General features: G+C 46.5%; 1 protein-coding gene across 2 annotated transcripts in view; it reads right to left on the reverse strand.

Annotated features, from left to right (window-relative positions):
• The window catches only part of CHST13 (carbohydrate sulfotransferase 13), a 77,651-nt gene extending 54,139 nt beyond the window's left edge, over positions 1 to 23,512 (reverse strand). The window contains exon 1 of one of the 2 annotated variants that reach the window (XM_043551681.1): positions 22,815 to 23,209. In XM_043551681.1, the coding sequence (XP_043407616.1) occupies positions 22,815 to 22,908 (94 nt within the window). In that variant the 5' untranslated portion in view covers positions 22,909 to 23,209. Of the gene's footprint in view, positions 1 to 22,814 lie in introns of both variants that reach the window. The other variant, XM_007059964.4, reaches the window with a different exon arrangement.

Genomic DNA, 23,512 nt, shown 5'->3' on the forward strand with positions numbered 1-23,512 from the left:
TGCTACAGTGCAGGCCACTGTTTGAGACCGCATGCTGGAGTAGCTGGAACGCTAATCAGAACTGCTCAGGTTGCTCCTAATTCTCCTTACAGTGAAAACTCTACTTCAAGTATAGTTCTGGAAGATGGGAAGGGAGAAAATGACTTCACCAGAAGAGAGTCCCAACCTTCACAGTTATTTGAGCTTTTATTCCAAATTAAAACAAACTAGGGGAAAGTCTGTCTCGACCAGAGATGGCCTTGCTCCAAACACACATACACACACGGCTGAAAACTAGACACGGTTTCGGCTGACAGGCCTTAGGCATCATGCAGTTGAGGAAGAGGTGCCTTACCAGCCCAAGTTCCTACTTTTTGCTTGCACCTTTTAGTGGAAGCCTGTGGTAGCATGTCCTCATCTCATGAGCGCCTCCTTGTCGCTAGTCACAGCATTGCAGAGGGTTCTTTTCTCTGGTGCCCCCTACTGGGCTCTCCCTGGCCTGCAAAGGCTTTTCTCAGCCTGCCTCTTTTCCCAACTCCACTTGTGGGTGTTCTGTGGCTTGGCCCTCCAGCCAACCACCCAGAAGTCTACACCCCTTTCAGGGTAGCACAAACAAGTCCAAATAAAAATAGAAACAAATTTTCAAACTAACAGCCCTTCACCCCCTCAGGCTTCACTGCCCTTCCCTTGTTAGCCCTATCTCAGAGCTCCCCTACAGAAGCCTAACCTGCTCCAAGAGTGTTCTTTCCACTGCAGTCTCTCTCCAACTGAGCTCCCTCAGGCTACTTAGCTCCAGCTCCTCCCGTTAATCACGCCCAGCTGTGGAGCAGGATTAACTGGGGTTCATTCCCTTGCCTGGCAGGTGCTGCGGGTTAAGCCCCATCACAGAGCCAGAAACACAGATCATGTTTTTCAGACAAATTAGTTGTGCAACTGCTCACATGGCGACCAGCATGAGCCATCGGACCATGCAGTTACCAGATGGGCAGTTGTAATAGCTTTGTGCACAAGTCAGGTATTTGTCTGTGTGTGCATTTTGCCCACCAAACTGATATAAACATCTGGCTTGCAGCTCCTTGTGCATTCTCCGCTGGCTTGGCAGCTAATAGTTAACACTGGAGCGGTTGCTATTCCCAAAGCTGGGACGCTATCTACTGCGGATAGTTTTGCAGCCAATTCTTTCCCACACATACCATATACACTCACTAACCCTCAGGCTGCCTACGAAGGCTCCACTAACTTGAACGGCTGTGAGTTCTAAGGGCCGCCATTAAGATTTTTACAAAACGTGGTGTTAGTAATATGCAACTTTAGACTCTTGATACTGAATGAGGTTTGTACCTTTAAATCTACTTGTTTATTTCTGCTGCTTGGTTACAGTTTGCAGGTCATTCACCTTGGGCAATGAAACTGGCCCTACTTTTGTGTTTGTCAATTTCACTCCTCATCCTTCCCCCCTGCCCAACCTCTGACAGAGTGCCCCGACCTGACCTCTGAGAGCCCCAATCAAACCAGCTAGTTTTCAGGCTCAGGACCCCTGAGTCAGTCCGCTACTAGCAGCCACTGGCCCCAGAAGGAGCTGTGACTTATGAAGATCTGATTGCCAGAAGACATTACATAACAGCATTGAAATTCTACGCTGCTGGAGAGCCCAAAGGCTTTTTTAGCCTTTCCATTAACAAAGAGAAGAGGAGATTAAAGGAACCAAGAACTTCCACGTGTTCTATAAAACCTTCTCAAGAAAGGAGTTAAGGTAGGATAAACCTATCTGTTTGCAAACCTTAGCTTGGGTTTATTTTCCTACTGGTAACTTATATTCAGATTCCAACCGGTCAATTGTCACACCATCTCAGTGCGATACGCATCAGGTGCTGGGATCTGGCACACCTGGCCCCAGGTAGGTGGCCCTCTCCCCTCCTAAGGATGAGCAGCGCTGAGTCAGGGTTTTTAAGGTGAAAACATTTTTTTCAATCCATTTACTCAAACCAGTTCAAGAATCAGCCAAAGAATCTCAGCCAAATGGCCTAAAAGGACCACAGCTTTAGCCCACAATAAAGCGGGCAAAGAAGGAGAATGGGTCCTTGTTAGGGAAGCTGGATCCTATTTGCCAACAGCCCAGGGTCATTCCTGTGGCTGAAGACAGGAACCAAGGCTAATGGAGACTGATCTGAACAGAGGCAAATGCTGGCTGGCTCTTTCACCTACCCAATACTTACCTGGACATCTTCAATGGTTAATTTCTCCTGCAAACCCAGGAAGAGGCCTTCCAAGAGCAGTGTCCCCAACTCTACCACCCAAGTCAGTCATTCTCCTGGTTCTGCATTGCAGCTGCAGCAGCATATGGATGAGAGCTATGATGCAAATCTAAACTATGAGCGTTCCCATTCACTGTCAATAAACCCTTTCCAGGCCATTGCTTCACAGGAATTGTACCAGCAGTGCTCACCCTGTCAATGCGGAGGGTGTGACAGGCTGGCAGATCGAGATCCATCTAGCAGCACCCAGCCTGGATGCCAGAGCGCAGATTTTCAAACGAGGAGGTTGGCATCCCACTCACAGTCACAGGCCAAGATTCTTCTGTGCACATGCAGAATGTTTAGGCGATCCATAATCATATGGACTCACAATCACTGGGGCCTGTGTATGCAGGCACACAGCTTCACTAAGCCTCGGACTCAGACTTTCCAGGTAACTGCGCCAACCTGTCAGATTAAGAGCCCAGCTGTACCAGCCAGTGGCCACTGCTTCCTGTTCCACTGTGCTCCAAGCCCTGGCCTTGGGATTGCTGTGTGGGAGCCCAGGATAGTGGAGGGTGCCGAGAGTTGGGATCAGGCATTCTTGCAGAATGCTGGCCAGGGAGCTTGCACAGTGCCTGCTTGTACTTAGATCTGGCTCAGACCAGTGCTTTTGGTCGCTCGTTTTCAGGCACACGACATCAACACTCAAAAAATGCAAGCAAGAAAGAAACATCCCGGATGATGTATTGCTCACAGACCCAGCCTCCCTCAGAGGGATGTATATGCCTGGCTGGTATGTTTCTAGCAGCCAGGCCAGCTCCCCATATGGGACTGATAAAAATCACAAAGCAGGATATAGGAACCAGATCATGGAAAAGGTAGACTCAGCAAATCCTTTCTGATAGCACCAGTTTACTAGTGGTTACTCCTGCTTTCCCTTTGTTCATCTCTGGGATTCTCAGTGCTTCTTCAACTATAGGCCCAGTTCAGATCTCTGATTAGATTATTTCCTTTTAACATATGATTAGTTAACCTGTGGAACTCATTGCCACTAGAAACAGAGTTAAAGAGCTTAGCTTTAAAAAAAGGACTGAAGATTTATATGAATAGACACAGTTGTATTAGCTGGGATAAAAATTTAAGAACATTAGGGCATAAACCAATCATGAAGCCTGGTGAAAGTAGGAATTCCCCCTCGTGAGAATGTTATTGCATAATTATCCATCATGGAGTTTCCTATGAAGCCTGTGGCATGAGATGCTGCCTGAGACAAAGGTACCAGGTGAGACAGAGCGCTGGTCTGATCCAGTATGACCAAGTTCCCACTTCAGTAATCATGAAGGAGCACGGATATCCCAGACTTCTCAGCCAACATTTCCTCGGAGTATCAGAAGAAGGGTCTGAGAAGAGTTCAAGCATTTCCAAGGTGCCTATCAATGTAGCACTGAGACACCATATACATAAGTATCAATTCCATTTGGCTGTCTGAACAACTGCAGTATTTGCCTCCACGGCTACTGCACGATCAGCATTAAGCACACTGTCCTGTTTAGCTCTCTGAGACACTTGGTCTGCAGGAGGCGCTACAGAAGGTCAGTTTCCTTTTCCAGGGGGGAGAGCAGTTTAATGGCTAGTTCAGGGGCCTGGGAGTCAGGAACCATGGATTCTCTTCCCAACTGACTCTGGGTATCTGGACCTGCACCTGTTGAAGTCATTGGCAAGACTCCTACCAACTCCTACTGACTTCCAAGTGTCCTCTGTCACAGATCTAGTCAAGCTCCCGACTGTTGGATATTCACCAGAGTGCTAGGAGGCGATCCAAATACTGAATCCCAAGTGCCCTTTGCCTGCTGGGGCGAAGCTGAATTTAGGCACTGTTCCTGGCTTTGGGTCTCTAGGCACTCACTCCAGGTGTGGGCCTCTTGTTGACACCCTTCTTGGCAGGGGGAACTCCAGGGTCCATTTGCCTAGGCCCTGAAACTAGTGCTGTCTCCCCTCAAGCCTTCCAGCAGCTCTTGCACATTCCCCAGAATCCGACTGAAGGTGTGCACCTTCTGGTTTACAGTTCACCTCCTCGGGGGTATGTGATAGTGAAAGCCAACAGACTCACTGACAGACTTTGCACAGGATTCTAAACAGCTTTCTTCGTTACTGAGTAGCCAGAGAAATATACCAAACAACACACACACCTAGACACATTTCCCTGTCTCAGGTTCCTCACCATTCTGGAGAGTTCTTTGGGATTGGGCAGAGCCCTCTGGGGCATCTAGGATCCTTCCTCTACAGTGTATGACTTCTCTTCCAAATCATGGAGTCTTTCCAGCTCAGCTAGTTTTCTCTGACTTTAACCGGCCCACATTTAAATAGGACCCCCTACTGCGAAAACATACCTATTTCTTCCCTTCTCCTGCCCCAAGCTTTCTGTCTTGTCTCCATGGAGTCTCTCAGTCTATGTGTCCCCCTGCCAGCACCGGGTTCCTTTGTTCTGCTGATGCTGTTTTTCTACTCTTTACTTCATCAGCATCTCACAGACAAGCACAAGGACGGAGCTTCTTCCAGCTCTAGCCAACCTCCTTAGCATACCAATTGTTTAACAACTGTGTTCTGGACCAAAGTTGGCAACTCTCCATTGTATTTGGTCAGGGAGAAATTACTTACAGCCTTGTCAGCACATGGTGGAGACCACATCCGCCTAGACGCATTCCATGAGGTAACAATTTTTATAACATCAACCAGAGTCCCTATATAGTACAGTCAGATCCCCCAAATTGTCACACCCTTCAACCTTCCTGAAGTCCAAGGGAGATAAGAATGTAACTCCCAGAGCCAGGAGTGATCCTGGGCAAAATACGTCAGGCCCTATCCTTCAAAGATGCTACTACCATGCATAGTGCTTACTACCATAAATAGACCCATTAGCTTCTATTGGACTCCACCTAGCAAGCACCATGCTTGGGAGCAGGTATGTGCAAGACTGGGTCCTTAATCTCTTTGTGCCTCTTTTCTCATTTGCATCAGGGGCATACTATGCAGGTGTCACTGCTACCCATGGAGAGCTATTCATAATTTCATGCACTTCAGCTGCTGATTTAGAGGAAAGGACAATGAGCATGGGGGAGAGGAGTGTTATTGAAAATCTGCTGAGCACTAATTAGTTCAAGCTAATTTCCTGAATCCCTGCCTTGCGGGAAGTCCACCTTGACACAGGACATAGACACAGAAACACCCACCGTGAACAGTTCCAAATAAAATATCATCTTTGATCCCTATGTCAGTCACCCTGCTTCCTGCAGGGTCAATAATTCATCACACAGAGCAGCTAAATAGCATCTGGTCAGAGACCAGAGCTGGATCATGTTTCATACTTGTGGTGGGCTGCAAATCCATGCAGTCTGCAGAACGTCTAGAGAGTGACAACTCACATGGAGCTGCCTGCAAGGGACAGACACGGAGACAAGGGAACGCAGCAATCCCTTTCAGACCCGATGCAGCCCAAGGCTCTCCACAAGAGCAGAATTAGGAAAGAGCCCAGGAGGCATCCACAATATGCAGGCAAATTAGTCAGGACGTGCCATTCACGAAGTGAGGAACAAGCCGCAAAGACTGTACGGCCAACAGCCAGGGCCTGAGTCTCTGTCACTTTGCAGTCATTTCTGCGGTCATTTACACTAGTGCAAAGGGCTCGTAAAATGTTAACCGGTAACATTTCACACACGCTTTGCACTCACCTTGCCCTGGAGCACGTCACAACACAAGGGACAGGACAATGGAGGTTCAGACCTTCAGAGGAGGAGGAGAAGGATCTTTAGATTTTTAACTCTACCAATCTATCTATCCTGGTCTGTCCAGGGAAAAGAATTCCAGCATAAAAGAGCAAGGGATGTGTGAAAGCACCTTAGTGTGGAATGTGTGTATGATTGGGATAGATACAGGACTAACAGATCCTGGCTAAGAATACACAGATTGTAAGGAGTCTGTGACTATCAGGTCCCATCAGTATGAGTGTACCAACCATTTTAATATGTTGTATCAGCCCCAAAACTTTGAACGCAATGTGCATTTCCAAGCACAGTCAGACCATAAACTAACTAATGTTGCCCCTTTTTAACCAGAGCAGCTTGTCAAAATTCAGCATCCTGGGGACATCCCAGTTGGGAGTAAAAAACTGATGATGGAGATGGAGTCTGGTATCTTCTTTGATGCAGCCTTTTTTATTTACAAGAAATGTACTAAGTCCTGCTTCTCTGAGCACAGGGAGACCAAAACCAAAAGGCGCAGTTTCTTAGCTTACAGCCCCAAGCTTCACTCGGCCAGCATACCTGACCCCAGCTTCTCTCCAGGCTTCTCCAGGGTCACACTATGCTTACAGGCTGCTGCTTGGTTTTCTTGCACTGGCCAGTCAGTCTCTCTCTCTCTCTATCACACACACACACACACACACACACACACACACACACACACACAGAGTACTCAGCCTTGTCAGAAAAACCCATCCATCCACTCTATCCAGAACTCCTGGGTGGATTCACTACCCTTTTTGTACTAAGTGGAATCCTGTGATTAGTTTATCCTGACAGTTATATCAATTGCAGAGGGCATAGGCGCCAACTCCATGGGTGCTCTGGGGCTGGAGCACCCACGGGGAAAAATTAGTGGGTGCTTAGCACCTACTGGCAGCCAAGCTCCCCCCGCCCCTCCCACCTCCTCCCCCGAGCGTGCAGTGTCCCTGCTCCTCCACCTACCTCCCAGTGCTTCCTGCCCAGCTGCCGCTAAACAGCTGTTTGGCGGTGCTTTGGACTTTCCAGGAGGGAGGGTGGAGGGATGGGGACATGGCACGCTCAGGGAAGGAGGCGGAGAAGAGGCGGAACTAGGGCTGGGACTTGAGGGAAGGGGGTGGAATGGGGGGGAGGACAGTGCAGGGGCGGGAAAAGAGTGGGGCCGGGGGGGGGGGGGGGGGGGGGGTCAAGCACCCACTGGGCAAAGGGGAAGTCGAGGCCTATGGCAGAGGGTACTCACACCCAAGCTCAAAGACAATGAGGAGTCCGGTGGCACCTTAAAAAGATTAACAGATTTATTTGAGCATAAACTTTTGTGAGTAAAAAATCCGACTTCTTCAGATGCATGGAATGAAAATTACAGACGCAGGCATAAATATACTGACACATGATGTGAGGTAACTCCCTTCTCAAGTGGAGAACCAGTGTTGACCAGGCCAATTCAATCAGGTCTCAAAGAGGTCTGTGACGGATGCAGTCTCCAGTGTCTCTCAGCATATCATAATTTACGCCTGTGAGCACAACACCAGAACCTGTCGTGGGCAGCATGGTTTTCGGTGGTGCTTGAGGAAGCAGCTATGCAAAGCACAAAACAGCTAACATAGCGAGCGATCTCCAAGCTCACCGTGCGCTACAGCACAGCTTTGCTAGGTACAGAAAAGCATCTCCAGGACATGCCAAAAGGCCTTGCGTGAAGCTAAGTTAAACAGGTGCAGTGAAACTAAATAGCAGCAGCACAGGGGGAGTGATTAAAAGGCGGAGAGCTACGTCTTCAGTGGAGATCTGTCCAACTGATGAGTCAAAGAGATACAACAGAGATGGATCAGCTAGTAAGAAAGAGAGGCTGTTCCAGATCATCAGAAGACCGCAAGGTTTTTGCATTGTGGGTGACACTGTGCGAAAAGGCTGGTATTAGGGGAGGGGCAGGAGCAGTACGGAAGCAGAGAGAGACACACAAGGGAACAGTCAGCTGGAAACTAGGACAGTTTTAAAAATCGAGCAGGAAGGCGACAGATTTTTATCTTAGTTTTGACATGAGCTGGGGAACCAATGTAGCTGTGTCAAGACGTGGGTGTTGTGGTTGTGCTTCTTCTCACGGATCAGGTGGGGGCAGTAGCATATCCCAGGGCTTTGGTACAGATAGCTACTGAACCCTAGGCCAGCAATAAATGCAGTGGTAAAAGTTATCAGAAAAGAACCTTTCTTCTTGTTCAAGACAAAATTAACCATATAACCATATCAAACGCCAAAGCACTGGAGAGCTATAGGAAATATAAGTGGCTTCCAGGCCAATGACGGGCAGTCAATGCCACACTTCAGGAACTGCCTTTATGGCTTAGGCAATCAGTGGTTTTCCTACACAAACAAAAATCCCACAGGTTTCATGTACATGCTCTAGGGCCTCCTGTAACAAACCTGTGGGCCACAAACAGGAGACACCAACCAGTCTCCGTCATCAGTTCTTTTGGCTCCACATACACAGGCCTGCATCCTTTGAGCTAAGAGAGAAACTCTGTTCCCTGTAGTAACCATTAGGGGTTTTATATCCTCAGTGGAACCCCAGTAACTAGAGGGCAATGGAGCTGCATAACTTGAGCGGGGCCGGCATTCTAGTCAATGGAGGGAAAGCAAGGCAGCTCTTAAGCGCATAGAACCAAGTTTGGAATTCAGCAGATCTTTGACTTATTCCAAGAGTCAGTTGGCCAGCAAGCTTTCAGAATGCCCGAGTTGTAAATGATTGCCAGGGTACGGTGAGCACAGAAAAGCTTTAATCTCCCCCAAACCCTACACCAAAGCACAGAACCTGTGGCGAGAGCACTGGTGGAGTGAAAAACTACGATATTTGCAATGCTAAGAAAGAAACGCTGACAGAAAGCTGAGGGTTCATTCTGGTCAACCTACTGGTCAGCAGGTACAAAGACACTCCCTGGACCTTAGGCTGTGGTTCTGTCCGTCTGCACTAGCTAAGGAGAGCAGGGCTGTTGACGTATGTAGACTGGAGCCCTCCAAGGAAAAGGCAAGTTGCTGGTGATTCAATAGCGCGACTGTGCTGTAGCACACTGCTAGATGGGGCTGTGTTTCTGGAGCTTCCAGCCTGCAGAGGAGTGTAAAACAGAGGTCCCTCTCATTTGTGATCACTCTGGGGTAGAGGTGTCAACCTCAGTGTCTTGACTAACCTCCACTTTGGATAATCACATACTGTCAGTCAGAACTCCCCCCTGCCTGCATGAAGTATTCTTCAGCAGTCCCTCTACTCAACCACTCTGTATGGAAGAAGGAACTGTTCTAATGGCTGCTGCCCCCTAGCCCAGAAGTGGCTGCATTCCAGGGGTAGTTGATACGAGTTGAGCTTCTTTATGTAAAGTCTGTAAATACTTCAGTGCCTGCAAAAGGGGCCATTTCACTCATTAAGTTATGATCATATTCATACCAACTCTTAATGGTAGTCTCCAAGGAACGGGAGATTCAGCACAAGTAGTTTATAGACATCAATGAACTGAAGTTTTGATTCAGGGGTTTCTGCACAGAGTCCTTATTTCACTAAACACCTTTAGATGTGGCTCTGACTCTTCTCAGACGTGCTAGACACCCTCCTCATTGCATTCGGCTGCCTTCCCAAAAACATATGAAGGTTGCATTAGCTTTGTTCCCTAGGTTGTTAATAATTTTTTTTTTAAAAGCAATGCATCAACATTATTCCACAGGCTGGTAGATTTCCAATAAATCACAGGGAATGAGATGAGCTCAGCTGACCAATGGCCACCCAGGACTTTCAGTTAGCTCCCAACAGACAGGCTCTCAGCTCTCTCGCATACCTGCCTAACCCCAGGCTTTAGGCCCGAGACTGAGGTTTTGCCTGCATGGAGGGGATTTCATTGGCGGCTACAGGATCATTACCAGGAAAGTGATATTAGACAGGAGTCCAAGCAGGCCATAAAGGAGACAATGCTAGAGGTCTTGATTCCCACCACTGGCCTTTTTCCCCTACAGCACAACGTAGGCTATTCTCCCCATTAGAAATAGATTTGATGGGTATTTGCTCTTTCAAGTGGCACTGGGCAGGCCAGAAGTAAAATGTCAAGCAAACATGGTCCATTGTAGGCAGCTACATGCCGTACCCCGAAGGACTTCGGTGAAAGCAGGTATTTAGAAGGAGGTGAATAAACAAGAAGGATCCACAACAGGCTCGCCGTGGCATCATCCCCAGCCTAGCGAGAGTTCTTCACAGAGCGTTCCTCAAGCAGAGCCAACAGGGCATGCACAAACCATCCAATATAAAGAATGGAGATGTGAAAAGTAAACAGTTTAAAGCCCTGCAGCTTTCCCAGGTTGCTCCCTCTCAAGAGGCAGCGGGGATATTTACTGTCAAAGGGTTAGCTGTACTTAAACATGGGGACTTAGAAAAGGGGGAACACTGCAGAATGGAGGGGAAAATAAATCAGTATCAAGTTATCCTAACTAAGCACGGGATCAAACCAAAGCCTCTGACCCAGACAGGTATCTGGACCTCAGTTGCATAGCAATATACTCTCTAAAGATAACAGATTATGATGCCCACAGTCTGCCTCCTTTTCAAGGGTGGGAGTGTGTGCTAGTGGCTAGATCAGAGGCTTGGGAGTCAAGAACCCTGGGTTTTATTTCCAGCTGACTCCAAGCCCTCTCTTGCATCCACTGACGTCAACAGCAATGATTTCAATGCAAGTGGAACTGGCCTTGATCCTGCAAAGTGTTGAATGCCCTCAACTCCTAAGGAAGTCAGTGGGAAATAAATTGGGCAAATCCCGCCATGCCTTGTGGGGAGAATACTTCCCTATCTGCAGGGTTGTTGTAACAATTAACATTGGCACAGTGCTTTGAGATCCTCCATCAAAAGGCCCTGTCCAAAATAAGTTAAATTATTATTACTGGATAGTTTCAGGTCCTGTGCCATAGTACAGCAAACTGAAACCAAGGTTCACCTTTCCAGGGTGAACTGCAAATGAGAGATACTGGTTAAGGGACCCTCAAGGCACCATATAAATGTATTATTAAGCTGCAATATATCAAAGAAGTTATCATCGACTCTCTCTTCCCATGCACAAGAGTGCATTACCTGTGCTCTGTGTTGCCAACCTTTGCACTGCCAATCTCCTACAGACCTGTCTGTGCCAGTTCTCATGCCTCCTGGGTTAAATGTGTGTATTGTACTCACACAGAGTAGACGGTAAGATCCTGAGGAGAGGGACCACATCATAGAGTTGCTTTGCAAACACAGGAAGGAGCAGCAAGAAGTAATTAAATGAACCTGGCACTAAACTGCTTTCAAAGAGACAATTTCTTCCACATCTAAAAATGTGTGCATGCCCAACTTGCACACACAACTGTTGATACACGTGTGCAGGCTGGGGCTGCAAATCTTAATTCACACATGCATCCAGGGTTGGGTACACACAAAATCTCTCCCACTGGTGTGCCATGACTATTATTGTGCACACAACTCAAACCAGTTTTGTGCATCAGCCCTTTCTGTGTGCAAACCATGGCAACTGCATGCCCAAATCACACCAATAACTGTTCACCTATATTATCTAGTCTAATATTTATTTCATTTTTAAAAATTTCAACAGCAAGAAGAATGTCAGGCCTGCCTTGGTGTGTGTTTAAAATGCACAAGCTGATGGTTGTCATGGGACAACTTAAGAACAGCTACTGTAGTTCACAGCATGTGGCATCTTTTGCATGCAATGAATGGAAGAAGAGTTGGACCCCGAACATAAAGTTCAAGGGCCTGCCTTTTCCTGCCTGTAGTCATCTACACCTGGGCAACAGGAGAGGCTAACCCTGCCATTCTGATCTGGTAGCATTTCTCACCCACTTTCCACTGGTGAATATGCTTACACAGGGTGCAAAGCATGAGCGAATCAGGCTGCCGATGCAGATCTGAATTTCAGCTCTGGGCTTGTCTAGACTAAGGAACAAACACCACCTGACAGATGGGTAGCCCTGTTGCTCAATGCAGTACCGGAAGGCACTCAGAATATGCCTAAACTGCAATAAAAAACCCACAGCAGCAGGGCTGAGAGCCTGGATAACTGACTTGGGCTCATGCTACAGGGCTAAAAATAGCAGTGTAGACCTGCAGGCTCAGGCTGAAACCTGGGCTCCAAGAACCTCCCCCCTCACCAGGTTACAGAGCCCAGGCTCCAGCTCAAGCCTGAACAGCTCCACTGCTGTTTTTTGCCCTGTAGCACAAGCCCCATGAGCCTGCGCCAGTTGTCCTAGACTCTCTGTCATGGGTCTTTTATTGCAGTGTAAACATACCCTCAGATACTACAGTGACAAGCACAGTATAAGAACCTATATAGAATAGAAATCTGCACTGATGTAACTAAATTGATATAGTTACACTGGTGCAACTCCCAAATTTAGACACGCACCAGTTACTTACCCCTGCATTTGGGTAAGTATGTTGGTGCAAGCCCGATCCTACTGCTGCAACACATCTAAACAGTGTAGTTACGACAGTGCAAAAGCTTCAGTGTACACAAGGACCCATGTTTGATGGTGGTTCACAGCTGGCCTTGTGATTTGGGCCGATCTCTAACTGCAGATGTTCAGTGAGACCTACCATCGGATTGGCTGATGGTCCGTAAGTGCATTTTAATGAGAATATGGGCATCTGTACAGATGTGTCTAATAAACAGAGTCAAGCAAATAAAAGCCACTATTATAAACAGTTTTATAACAAGTTCTGGGGAGCGTTGTGCTTGCAGGGGGATTAAAACAGAGTTGTAATGCTTTAAATTAAAATATTCATGGAAAACAGCAGCCAGGTAAGACAACTCATCACATGATAAATTCCAGCTCCCGTAACAGGTTCTGTGACTTCCTTTGGGGGAATTCTCCAAGCAGCAGCTGATGGAAAAGTGGTTTTAATAATTTGGTTTTACAAATGAGGTTCAGATTATTTGTCCATCAAGAGAGTATTCAGTTGCCAGCTTCAGACTGGCTGGCAGAACTGTGTTCTGGACAGTGCATGATTCTGCCTGAACTGGCCCAGCCAGTTGTCCTCACTGGATTATTCAGAAGCTCTTCCAAAAACTGTGTTCAGTGCTGCCCCTGCTTGGGGTGTATTTCAGAGTCAGGTCTCTGTCAAATGAAAGTGATGGTGGGAAAACCATGAAGCTCAGCCTTGTCTGCGGGGAAGGTGGCTTGAAAATTTTCCATCAAACCTGGTTTTTGACAGAAAAGTGGTTGTTTTACTAAATGAAACTTTTCACTAGAGTCTCTGCCTGCTGCGAAAAGTGTTGACTTTTCATCGAAAAACCGAAAATCAAAAACTCTTCAGTTTGGGGGTTTTCTTTCTTATGTCACAAGAATGATTTTTTTCCTTCTTTTGAATTTTTTTGTTTTTTGTTTTAAATCGAAAAAATGTTGAAGTTGAAAAAGTTTCCACTAAAAGAACTCCATTTTCCAAGCAGCTCTGCTATTAGGCCTATCGTCTACCTTGCATGTTACCAACTCCCAGTGACTTCATGGTGGGATTGGGCCCATCCTGCTATCAAGACATAAGCAGTAATTACAGAATCAGTGCCCAGATCTGTCCACCAAGAGGGTTCCTTTTCTCTGGTTGAGCTTCCCGCTGTTTGGCTGGTAGGTCAGCCATTCTCTTAAGACTCCCCAACTATGTGAAACTCCATAGATTTAAAGGTGAGCAGGGACCATTGTGATCACTTAGTCTGGCTTCCGGCAACATTTCACTTGTGTTAGAAGTGAAGGCTGGAAGTGGTATGCCAGGGAGGGTTCTGCCTTCCTGTTTGTTTAATGTACCTCACTCATCAGCAGAGCCTTGGGGAACATCATCAGATTAAAGACACACATTGACACATTTACCATACTGGCTCCATAAAGTGGCCAAATGATGACTGGTGCCCAGGGATACATCGATTGCCTGGCATGGCTCTCCTCACTACAGCTCGTACCATTTAGCCCAAAGACGACTTCAATCCTGTGATCTGGGCACATGTCCCAGCTATCGGAGCTGCATCAGCACACACACAACCACACCATCCAAAATAAGACTCTCCTACTTTGCTGCCCGAATATAGAGCTCTCCCCAACCACCTTCTCAGCCCCACCCAGGGGTTAAGGTAGATTGGAACAGTGCCTGTCAAGGAGGAGGGAGAGTTCCCTCTGCTTTTAGCCAGGGGATGGAAATTTGTGCTCTCCTCACTCTCCCTTACTCTAACCCTTGCCCTCATCAGAAAACAGCTGGGAGAAGGTACCGTGTGACTTGAAGATCAGTAAATTTGGGCTCTGGCCAATCAATACCAGAAGTGAAACAGTCACAGATCACCTCGCTGGGAATGCCATTCCTCCAGCCCCCCCTCCATTAGATATGAAGGCTGCTAGCTTGCTGGATCTCCACACATGCAGTAATATACGAGGGATGAGCCTGTTTCAGAGAGAGAGTAAAAAGAGTGAACTAGCCAGCAGACATTATTCATGAGATGTAGCCCCACGCCGGGTGCACTGAATGAACCAAACCCTGGGATGAAAAAGGCCTGGATCAATATGGCAAAGACCCCAGGATCACCATCTTCGGTCTCTTTTCTGCAGATTCGAAATAAACTTCCAGACAAGCTAAATCCCACACTTGCCCTCTCTCAAATCTCTTGCAATTATCACAGACCGTCAGGAAACTGAACAAACCCAAGAGGGACTAGAAAGCATTCCACATGAAAGGATTGGCCCTCAGGAACATATGGACTTCATTACGGATCCATGTTCGAGTGCAGAGCCAGCCAGTGAGTCCACAAGAGTAGGTCACAGATTCTATGTTACACGCCTTCCTTTCAACGCAAGCAGTGTGTGGGAACTGGCATTCCAGACGGTGCTATCTAATGCCTCTGTTGACATACTGGCCAATTGTTTTAACAGTGCACTAGTATATTGCCTCTTACAACTCAGTTACTGCCTCTCGGATTTCATACAGCTAAAAACCAGAACACGAGCTGAAAAAAACTCACGCAACTCATCTGCAACGAAAGCAAATGGATAAAAGCCCTGGAGGGTCCCTTATATTTTCACACCAGAGCCTGTCATGTTGCACAAACCAAAGGGAAGTCAGATCAGCATCTGGAAAGATTTAGAATTGGGTTGGTCAGTTGCTAAGAAGCTCTCTGATCAAGCAAGCCCTCTGTGCACAAAATCCCAGTTGGCTCCAGCAGGAGTTCCAAGCACGAGAGTTTGCAGGACCAGGTTCAATACACAGGTGAGTACCCAACGAGGTAAGAGAAGGCAGAGCATGCGTCTCTTGATGCCACTTGGGATTTCACTTGCATTCATTTGCTAGTGGATAGCAAAGACAAGATCCACATTGCATTTTTTTAAGACATAAGACAATGATGCAACCCCAAGTGGACATTTGGAGTAACTACAACACAATGGTTTGAGTTGTATTGGGTCATTCTGATGTATTCATTTCCCTGAATTATTATAATTTAAAACTAGGAAGGAAACACGGATCCTATTGAAGGCAATGGGAGTTTTACCATTATTTCAAGTGTGTCGGATTTTACCCTAAATCTTTGAATGAAAAATAAACTTTTTTAAAAAAAATGCAGAGGAACTGTTGTCTAGGTAGGGTTGCCAACAGTCCCTTATTAGCAGGAACATCTCTTATTTCTTCATCTCTGTACAATAAGATCGGGAGTTGCTGAGTGCAGCAAAAAGCAATAAGAAATAGCCCTGGCGAATGTAGGTGAGTACTGCTTATTATTATTAATAAATTAAATAATAAAATAATAATAATAATAATATTGGGAGGAGGGGTGAGGTGGGGTGCTAAGAAAACATTCCTTTATTTTTGAAATACAATGTTGGCAACCCTAGTCTAGTGGTTTGAGCAGACTATGGGGGGAGGGGGTTGGGAGTAGGACCCATAAATCCTATTCTTAGCTCTGCTAATGCCCCACTCCTGCAAATACTTACACACATGCTTAACTTTAAGCACGAGTAGCCCCATTTAAACCTAAGCCCATGTGCATTTGCAGATTTGGGGCCCAACTCTGTGTGGCCTTGGACAAGTCACTTAACAGCTCTATGCCTCAGTTTCCCCCAGCTGCAAGACGGGTGTAATAATATTTACATATGTCACAGGGATGATGTAAAATATTATTTAAATAATTATCATAAAGCACTTTGAGCACCTTACCTGAAAAGCACTGGGGAAGAGCACAGTATTAATTTGTCATCAAGAAATTTTTAAAGATATGATTTAAAACATTTTCCCCGCTCCCCCTGTCTTAGTGGCCATGCCTGCAGTAGGGAATTTTAGGGGGAAAATTCCCACTGGTGCTGCCGCTAGTACAGCTGCACTGCTGGGCATTTTCCCAGTGGGGACAAATCCAGAGTTGACTGTGACAGCTCACTCTGGCCAAGATTTTCAAAAGTTACTACCAGTTTTGGGTGCCTAATTGAGACACCTTAAAATGGCCTGGTTTTGGCAGGTGCTCAGTACTCTTTAAAAATTAGCCCCCTTTAAGACACCTCAAGTTTGGGACCCAAAAATGGATGCACCCAAAAATCATTAGTCACCTTTGAAAATCTTGGCTTGAGTGACCTAGCGAGTGTACTGTTCGTTAGAGCCACTTTGCTCAAAGGAGATCATGGGTTTATTAACTATGTACAAGGTAGAGGTGGGCCTGGACCAAATCCCGCCCCAGATCCAAACTCTCCTGAATTTTGGATCTTCCACATCCAGATCCAAATTTGGTGGCTTGGGCTGATATCTCACACAGCGTAAACGCCACACAAGGAGTCACAGCTGGTGTGAACAGCACTGGGAATTAGTTCTAAAGTCACACAGCCATGTCTTGAAAGCAAAAAACAAAAACCGAGTTCTTCTGTGAGGAAAAGCACAACAGGTACGAGCAGGAAATAGGCTCATCTTATAACTACTGTCTCTCGATGAATCACTCAAATGAATGGATGTTCAATAGGATTTCAATATTTTCCATAACGGAATTCCTCTTTTCCCGCAAAATCTGCTTCCCATCGAGCTAGGATGCCTCTTACAGTTGGTAATATAGGAAGGCCAAAGTGGTTGCATCTCCCTGATACTTGATCACGATCCCCACTCCAGCTCACTCTGCCACAGCTGGGCTGCTTCTGCGGGTCTAACATGAGTAAAAAGTAGCAAAAAAAAACAAACAAACTTTTAATGGCAGCAATGTCAACAGCTGGGGCCAGGTGCATGAGGGGAGCAAGACAGGGCCCCTTTACATGGAAAAGTTTCAGAACAGAAGCTTTAAAGGAATGTCAGCTACACTGCAAGTTTCACTTTCCCTTTCTTTTCTTAGGCATTATTCACAACCAGCTGCAAATATTAATGGCTTGTACAATGTCAGAGCGTGTGTGACATCAGGGCCCCTTCTGCCATTCCTTTCATTAACATTCAGGTCATTAGGGGATGTAATTGTGAACGCAATTCAAGGCTTTATAGGAGATGCAGTACCTAGGACACCAGACATAGAACTTAGTTGCTATTCTAGTGGAAAGAAATAGCTTTCCCTGAGCTTACTGGGTGCCAAAAACTTCATGAGCTATATGCTGTTGTGGATGGGCAGCAAAAGTCCTCCTAAAGTCAGCAGGACCTGTGTGCATGGATCAATGGCGGTGTAAGGCCCTGGTGTTGGCACTCAAAGGCATCTTTGGAGGTTCAACAACTCACACCAACAGGTGGACTGCAAAGAACTCTAGAAAATGCAGAATCATAGAATATGAGGGTTGGAAGGGACCTCAGGAGGTCATCTAGTCCAACCACCTGCTCAAAACAGAACCAATCCCCATTTGCCCTAGATCCCAAATGGCCCCCTCAAGGATTGAACTCACAACCCTGGGTTTAGCAGGCCAATGCTCAAACCACTGAGCTATCCCTCCCCCCCTCTGCAATATTGGGTACTAAAAGGCTCTTTAATCTAGGGCAGAAAGATACAACAAGAACCAATCGCAAATTCAAATTAGAAATAAGCCCTCAATTTTGCAACAGCAAGGGAGATTAACCACGGGAACAAAACTCCTAAGGGAAGTGGTGGATTCTCCACCTCTGGAGCTCTTCAGATCAAGATTGGATGCCTTTCTAGAAGAGCGGTTTAATCAGACAAAGGTATTGGTCTCAATACAAAGGAAAGTGGATGAAGTTTAGTGGCCAGTGACACACAGGAGCTCAGAATAGATGAGCTAACACTCCCTTCTGGCATTAAATGCTATGACTGTATGAATACAGCACTTTGAATACATTAGCCGAAGCAAACCCCAATCCTGCAAGGCACCCGGAACTGCCACTGGAGTCTAGTGAACAAGGGTGCAAGAGTCAATAAATGCACAGAGGAAAATCCTGACTGTTTTGCAGCCAGAGGGGGCTGGTAGTAGCTACACATGCATTTCACTACAACTCCGTAGCCCCGTGGGCCTTCACCAATAGACAGACACCAAAGGCACAAACTGAAATGCCTTATGCCCAAGGGGCCTGTTGGTTTCTTCACTCACTTATACCAGTGTAACCCCATTGGCTTCAATGGAGCTACTCCTGATTTACAATGGTTAGAGGAGAATTAGGCCCCGCAGAGTCATATGTCCCTTACAAAGCTTTCTTCAGAGACTTGTCTCTTTTATATAGGAAATATTCAAATTCCTGTGGGATGGAGTGGCCATTTGTTTAACCACTTTGGAGACTGCAAATGTCACACAAAACCTAAAACATTCCTCAGCTTGGCAGTGTGGAAAATGCCAGTACGGTGAAGGTTAATGCAAATTGCAAACCCATAGGTTCCCCTGCAGGGCTGTTCAATCAGCTGGGCTCACTCCCCCCCCTGGTTTTGCTGAAGTTTCAGTGGGGTTAAATGGCACAACGGTAAAAACCCAAGCATCTGCTGGAGCCTACTCCACACTAGCTCTCCCACTGTTGCTACCACAGGGGAAGCTGCACCAGGGTTAGCTCTGATGGGAAATCTGGGGTGGACAAAGCTTGTGGAGACACAGCCAATGAGGCACAAGCTCGGTAAAAGCTGGAGGAGAAAAACAGAGGATCAGATTCTGACGTTGGTTACAGCAGAGTCAATCCAAGACCTCACTGGACAGACACTAACGTAACTGAGATCAGAGTCGAGCTCAAAGTGTGCATTAGATTCCAACGCTAAACGTTTATTTAAAGAGGTTTTACAAAGAGTTACATCTGTATTTTGTAATTCTGGCTAAAATCAAATGTGTTACCAATTTTAATATCAGATGCACCCTCTCCCCATGACAAAGACTAAGGTCCAGATCCTGCCCTCGGTCAGACACGTGTAACTCTGGAGTAGCCCGCTGAAGTCAGTGAGTTACGCTGGCTTTACACTGATGTAATTGCAAGTAGGATTCAGCCATACAAGCCTGATTCTGCTTCCACCAAGGACAACGGGGATTTTGCCTTTGACTTCGACGGAAACAAGTTTGATCCCTGTATCCTGCACTAGCAAGGGGGATGGATTGTGGTCAGAGGCCTTGTCTACATGGAAACTGGAAATGAAATAACCAAATCAATGGTAATTCACACTTTTAGTTACAGTAGAACCTCAGAGCTACCAACACCAGAGTTATGAACTGACCAGTCAACTACACACCTCACTGGGAACCAGAAGTATGCAATCAGGCAGCAGGAGAGACAAAAAAGCAAATACAGTACAGTACGGTGTTAAATGTAAACTATGAAAAAAATAAAGGGAAAGCAGCATTTTTCTTCTGCATAGTAAAGTTTCAAAGCTGTAGTAATTCAATGTTCAGTTGTAAAACTTTTGAAAGAACAACCATAATGTTTTGTTCAGAGTTACGAACAACCCCCATTCCCGAGGTGTTGGTAATTCTGAGATTCTACTATATTTTAGTATAAGTCTGTGCATCACACTCTGACTTTGAAATAGGAGTGCCCTATTTCTATATGACTTGTTATTTCAGTGCCAGCTGCTCCAAACAGAGGCATATTTAAAGGTGGGAATTTTACTGATTAAATTATTTCTCTTCCATGCAGATCAAGCCCGTTAAGTGCTTTTCTACATCTAATAAGATGATCATTTGTCTCTCTCAGCCTCTCACAATTTTAAGCCTTGATTCCGGCTCAAATGATGGCAGAATCTATATGTGCCTTTAGCACTGATCGATCAGTTACAATTTACGCACTTTAGGTTTCATGTGAAATACAATCTGAAGAACCTAGCTTAGCAACAATGGAAAAACCATTTGATTGCTTTGAAGGGGACTTGTGGGACTACCTCTTGCTCTGGAATGCTTTTTTGTAATACTAGAAACACACCAAACAACTTAAAGAGCCACTAAAAACAAATAAAAAATAACCACACTTCTGTCTGAAATTGGTTACCTACTATTGCTACAAACAACACCTAAAATCTAAGTGATAAATCTCAATTTTATCTCAACTAAGAGAAAATGATATTTTTCAGCTTGCTTGTTTTCTGCATTTGACAGCACTCAATCTACATAGGGAAAGGGAGCTGCAAAACCACAAGAACTGAAGGAGGACACAGAGGGGCAGCTGCAATACTGGAAACTACCCTTAACTCTCATGATTTCAGATTACGAGTGTGTCCCTGTGACTCATTCAATAGTCAGGAGCGATGACCATTTATACCACCTGAGGATTTGCCCCATCTCTTTACCTGCAAAGAAACCTCATTTTATATGAAATATGCTCATCTGTGAGACCTCTCAAAAATGATACCTTTTCTGAATTAAGGGGATGTTCCTTGCATTGAGGGCACTTAATTTCCAACAAACTCAACAGGAGGCACTCAGCACCTCGCCGGCATGAGTTCCAGATAGGTAATTGAATTCTCATTCCAATGCAGTTGTAGTGATTCTGTCACTGAGTTTGATTGCCTGAACCAGCAAACATTTTTGCTCATGTTTAACTTTAACCCTGTGAGTAATTCTGTTCAGATCAATACCGGGAGTACTCATAGGATTAAAGTTAAACATGTGCGTAAGTGTCTTCAGGATCAGTGCCCATGAAGGAATCCTCCTATTTAAAAAAAAAAAAAAAAAGCTATAGTAAAATCATATAACAGACCAGATTCTCCTCTCAATTACACCAGTGCAATTCCAGTGAAGTTAATGTAAAATTTGGCCCTCTCTCTGTTGGATACATAGATACTTAAAAAGGAAAGGAGTACTTGTGGCACCTTAGAGACTAACCAATTTATTCGAGCATAAGCTTTCGTTAGTTTCTAAGGTGCCACAAGTACTCCTTTCCTTTTTGCGAATACAGACTAACGCGGCTGCTACATAGATACTTAACTGATCCATTGCAGCATTTTTCTACAGAATGTTCCAAATATCAAAATCATACTGCAGATATTCATTTTAAAGCATACATTATTAACAGAAAACTGAATGCAGTTTTCTAGGACTGCACAGCTCATTTAGTAAACTTCGAACAATAAGCATAACACACACACACAAACCTAATACGCTTTTCAAACCAGACACTATTTAGCCAACAAGTTATGTATTTTTATTTTCAAGAAAAGAGTATTAAAGTGATGGAATAACTACTATAAAATGGAAATTACATCTCAGTTAGTCCAAAGTGGTAAAAATCTACTAACTTCTGTCCAACAGGTATTTTGAATTTGAGGAGATAACAGCAGAGATTAATCAATGGTGCTTTTAAAGTTATCAGAAGACATCAGTGCATTGTTAAACTATGGGAATTACCTAATAATACCTCTTGGAAATAGGAAGCAATTCCTTTTTCAAGGAAAGAGCAGAAAGCAGGCAGTGAAACTTCTCACCCTTTTAGTACAAGTCTGTTTATTTTCTAGTTCTGCTGGTATAGGATCTTCTCCCCAAGCACAATGTATTAATGACAGGAGACATTAAAGATACTCCTTTCCATAGCGGGACAACAATTTAACTGGATTTTTTGATGCACTTCAATGGGTCTGGGTGTGACATATGACACCTGAGACCTGTTCCATTCTTTCACCTGTGTTAGTCTGTATCACAGCATTAAAGACATTTTAATTCAAATACCGAGTGCAGATTTTAGATTGGTGTGTTCCTTGACTTCATCAAATCAAATCTACTCTACTACAGGCAGCCATCTGGGAACAGATCCAAACAAAGTTGTTTTTTAAAATGGATATTTGAATATGTGAAATTCATATATCTATTCATTACATTCATCGCATTTTCCTTCCCCTTACAAACAAGATACAAAGTGAAGGTAAATGATTGCAGCTGAAAAATACGTAAACGCCAAGTGTATTCCCCAGGGAGTTTTCACTCATTCAACATAAGCAGGACTTTATGTGCAGTAAGCAAATGCCAGCTGGCCAGACTGTCTCTATACATCTGGCTCTGAGCACACATCGAAGTGCATAAACCTAACTGCACCTAGGTGAACGTCTGAAACAAAGGGCTCGGTCCCGAGTTCAGAGCCAGCGAGTAGTCCCGCTGACCTCCAGGGAGGTCCTGCGGACTTAGGGCCCCTTTGAGACTTTCCATTGATCTCAGCGAGCGTCGGATCAGCCCGTGTCCTGCTGTAACCCCCGAAACTGCCTCTGGCCCCAGCGGTCCCGGAGCCGGGGACATTGCGCTCTTTCATATGCGGATGGCTCTTTGCAACTGAGCAGCCGAAACTTGGGCCAATTCAGCGGCGCGCCCACACCTTTGCAGGGCGCAGGTTCCCCGAGCGAGGGACGGGGAGCCGGGACGCAGAGAAGGGGCCGTGCCGGGGGGGCGGGCAGAGATCCGGCCGGCTGGGGTCTGCGACCATGTCACTCACCTGGGTTCAGGCTGCTTTGGAAGTAGAAAATCACCAGGAGGAACGAGCCCAGAGAAGTGGCCAGGACCATCCGCTGCACCCGGCTTTTCCTCATCCTCGGGCGGGGGGGCTCCCCTCGGGGCAGCGGGCCGCCAGCGAGCTGCTTCTGCTGCCGCGGCTGCAGCTGGGCATGGCCCGGGGGGCGCTGGAACCCGAGCCCCGCCCGACGCGCCGCCGCTGCCCCAGGGCACAGGGAAGCCTCTCTCCACACACACACACACACACCGGGCTGTACTAACCCGCTCCCGGCCGGGGGGGGGGGGAGGACGGGCGCACACACCTGGGCAAGCCCCGCTCCTTGCAACCCGCCGCCCCGCTCCCTTCCCCGCAGCCGCTTTGGGCAAAGGCCCTGCTCGCCGTCTGGGGGGTGGGAGGGGTCCCAGCCCGGGAGGCGCGCTCGCCTGGCTCGTTTAGGGGGCCGGCTGGCAGCGTCCCCCCCCGCCCGCTGCATGGACCCGTCCCGCTGAGTTACAGACTCGCCAGCGCTCGCGGCGAGTTCCCGAAGTTGCTGGGCTGGGACTGGCCGCGCTCCAGCGGGGGGCTCCGCGGGGGAAGCGGCACGTGGACGGGAGAGAAGCCCTGGCCCGCGCCCGTGTGTGCAGCGCTTGCCCCGGCCGGGGGAGGAAGGCGGCCCCACGTGCTCGCTGTTACAAAAGATT

This window comes from Chelonia mydas, chromosome 7 (genome assembly GCF_015237465.2).
Source record: "Chelonia mydas isolate rCheMyd1 chromosome 7, rCheMyd1.pri.v2, whole genome shotgun sequence".
NCBI lineage: Eukaryota > Metazoa > Chordata > Testudines > Cheloniidae > Chelonia > Chelonia mydas.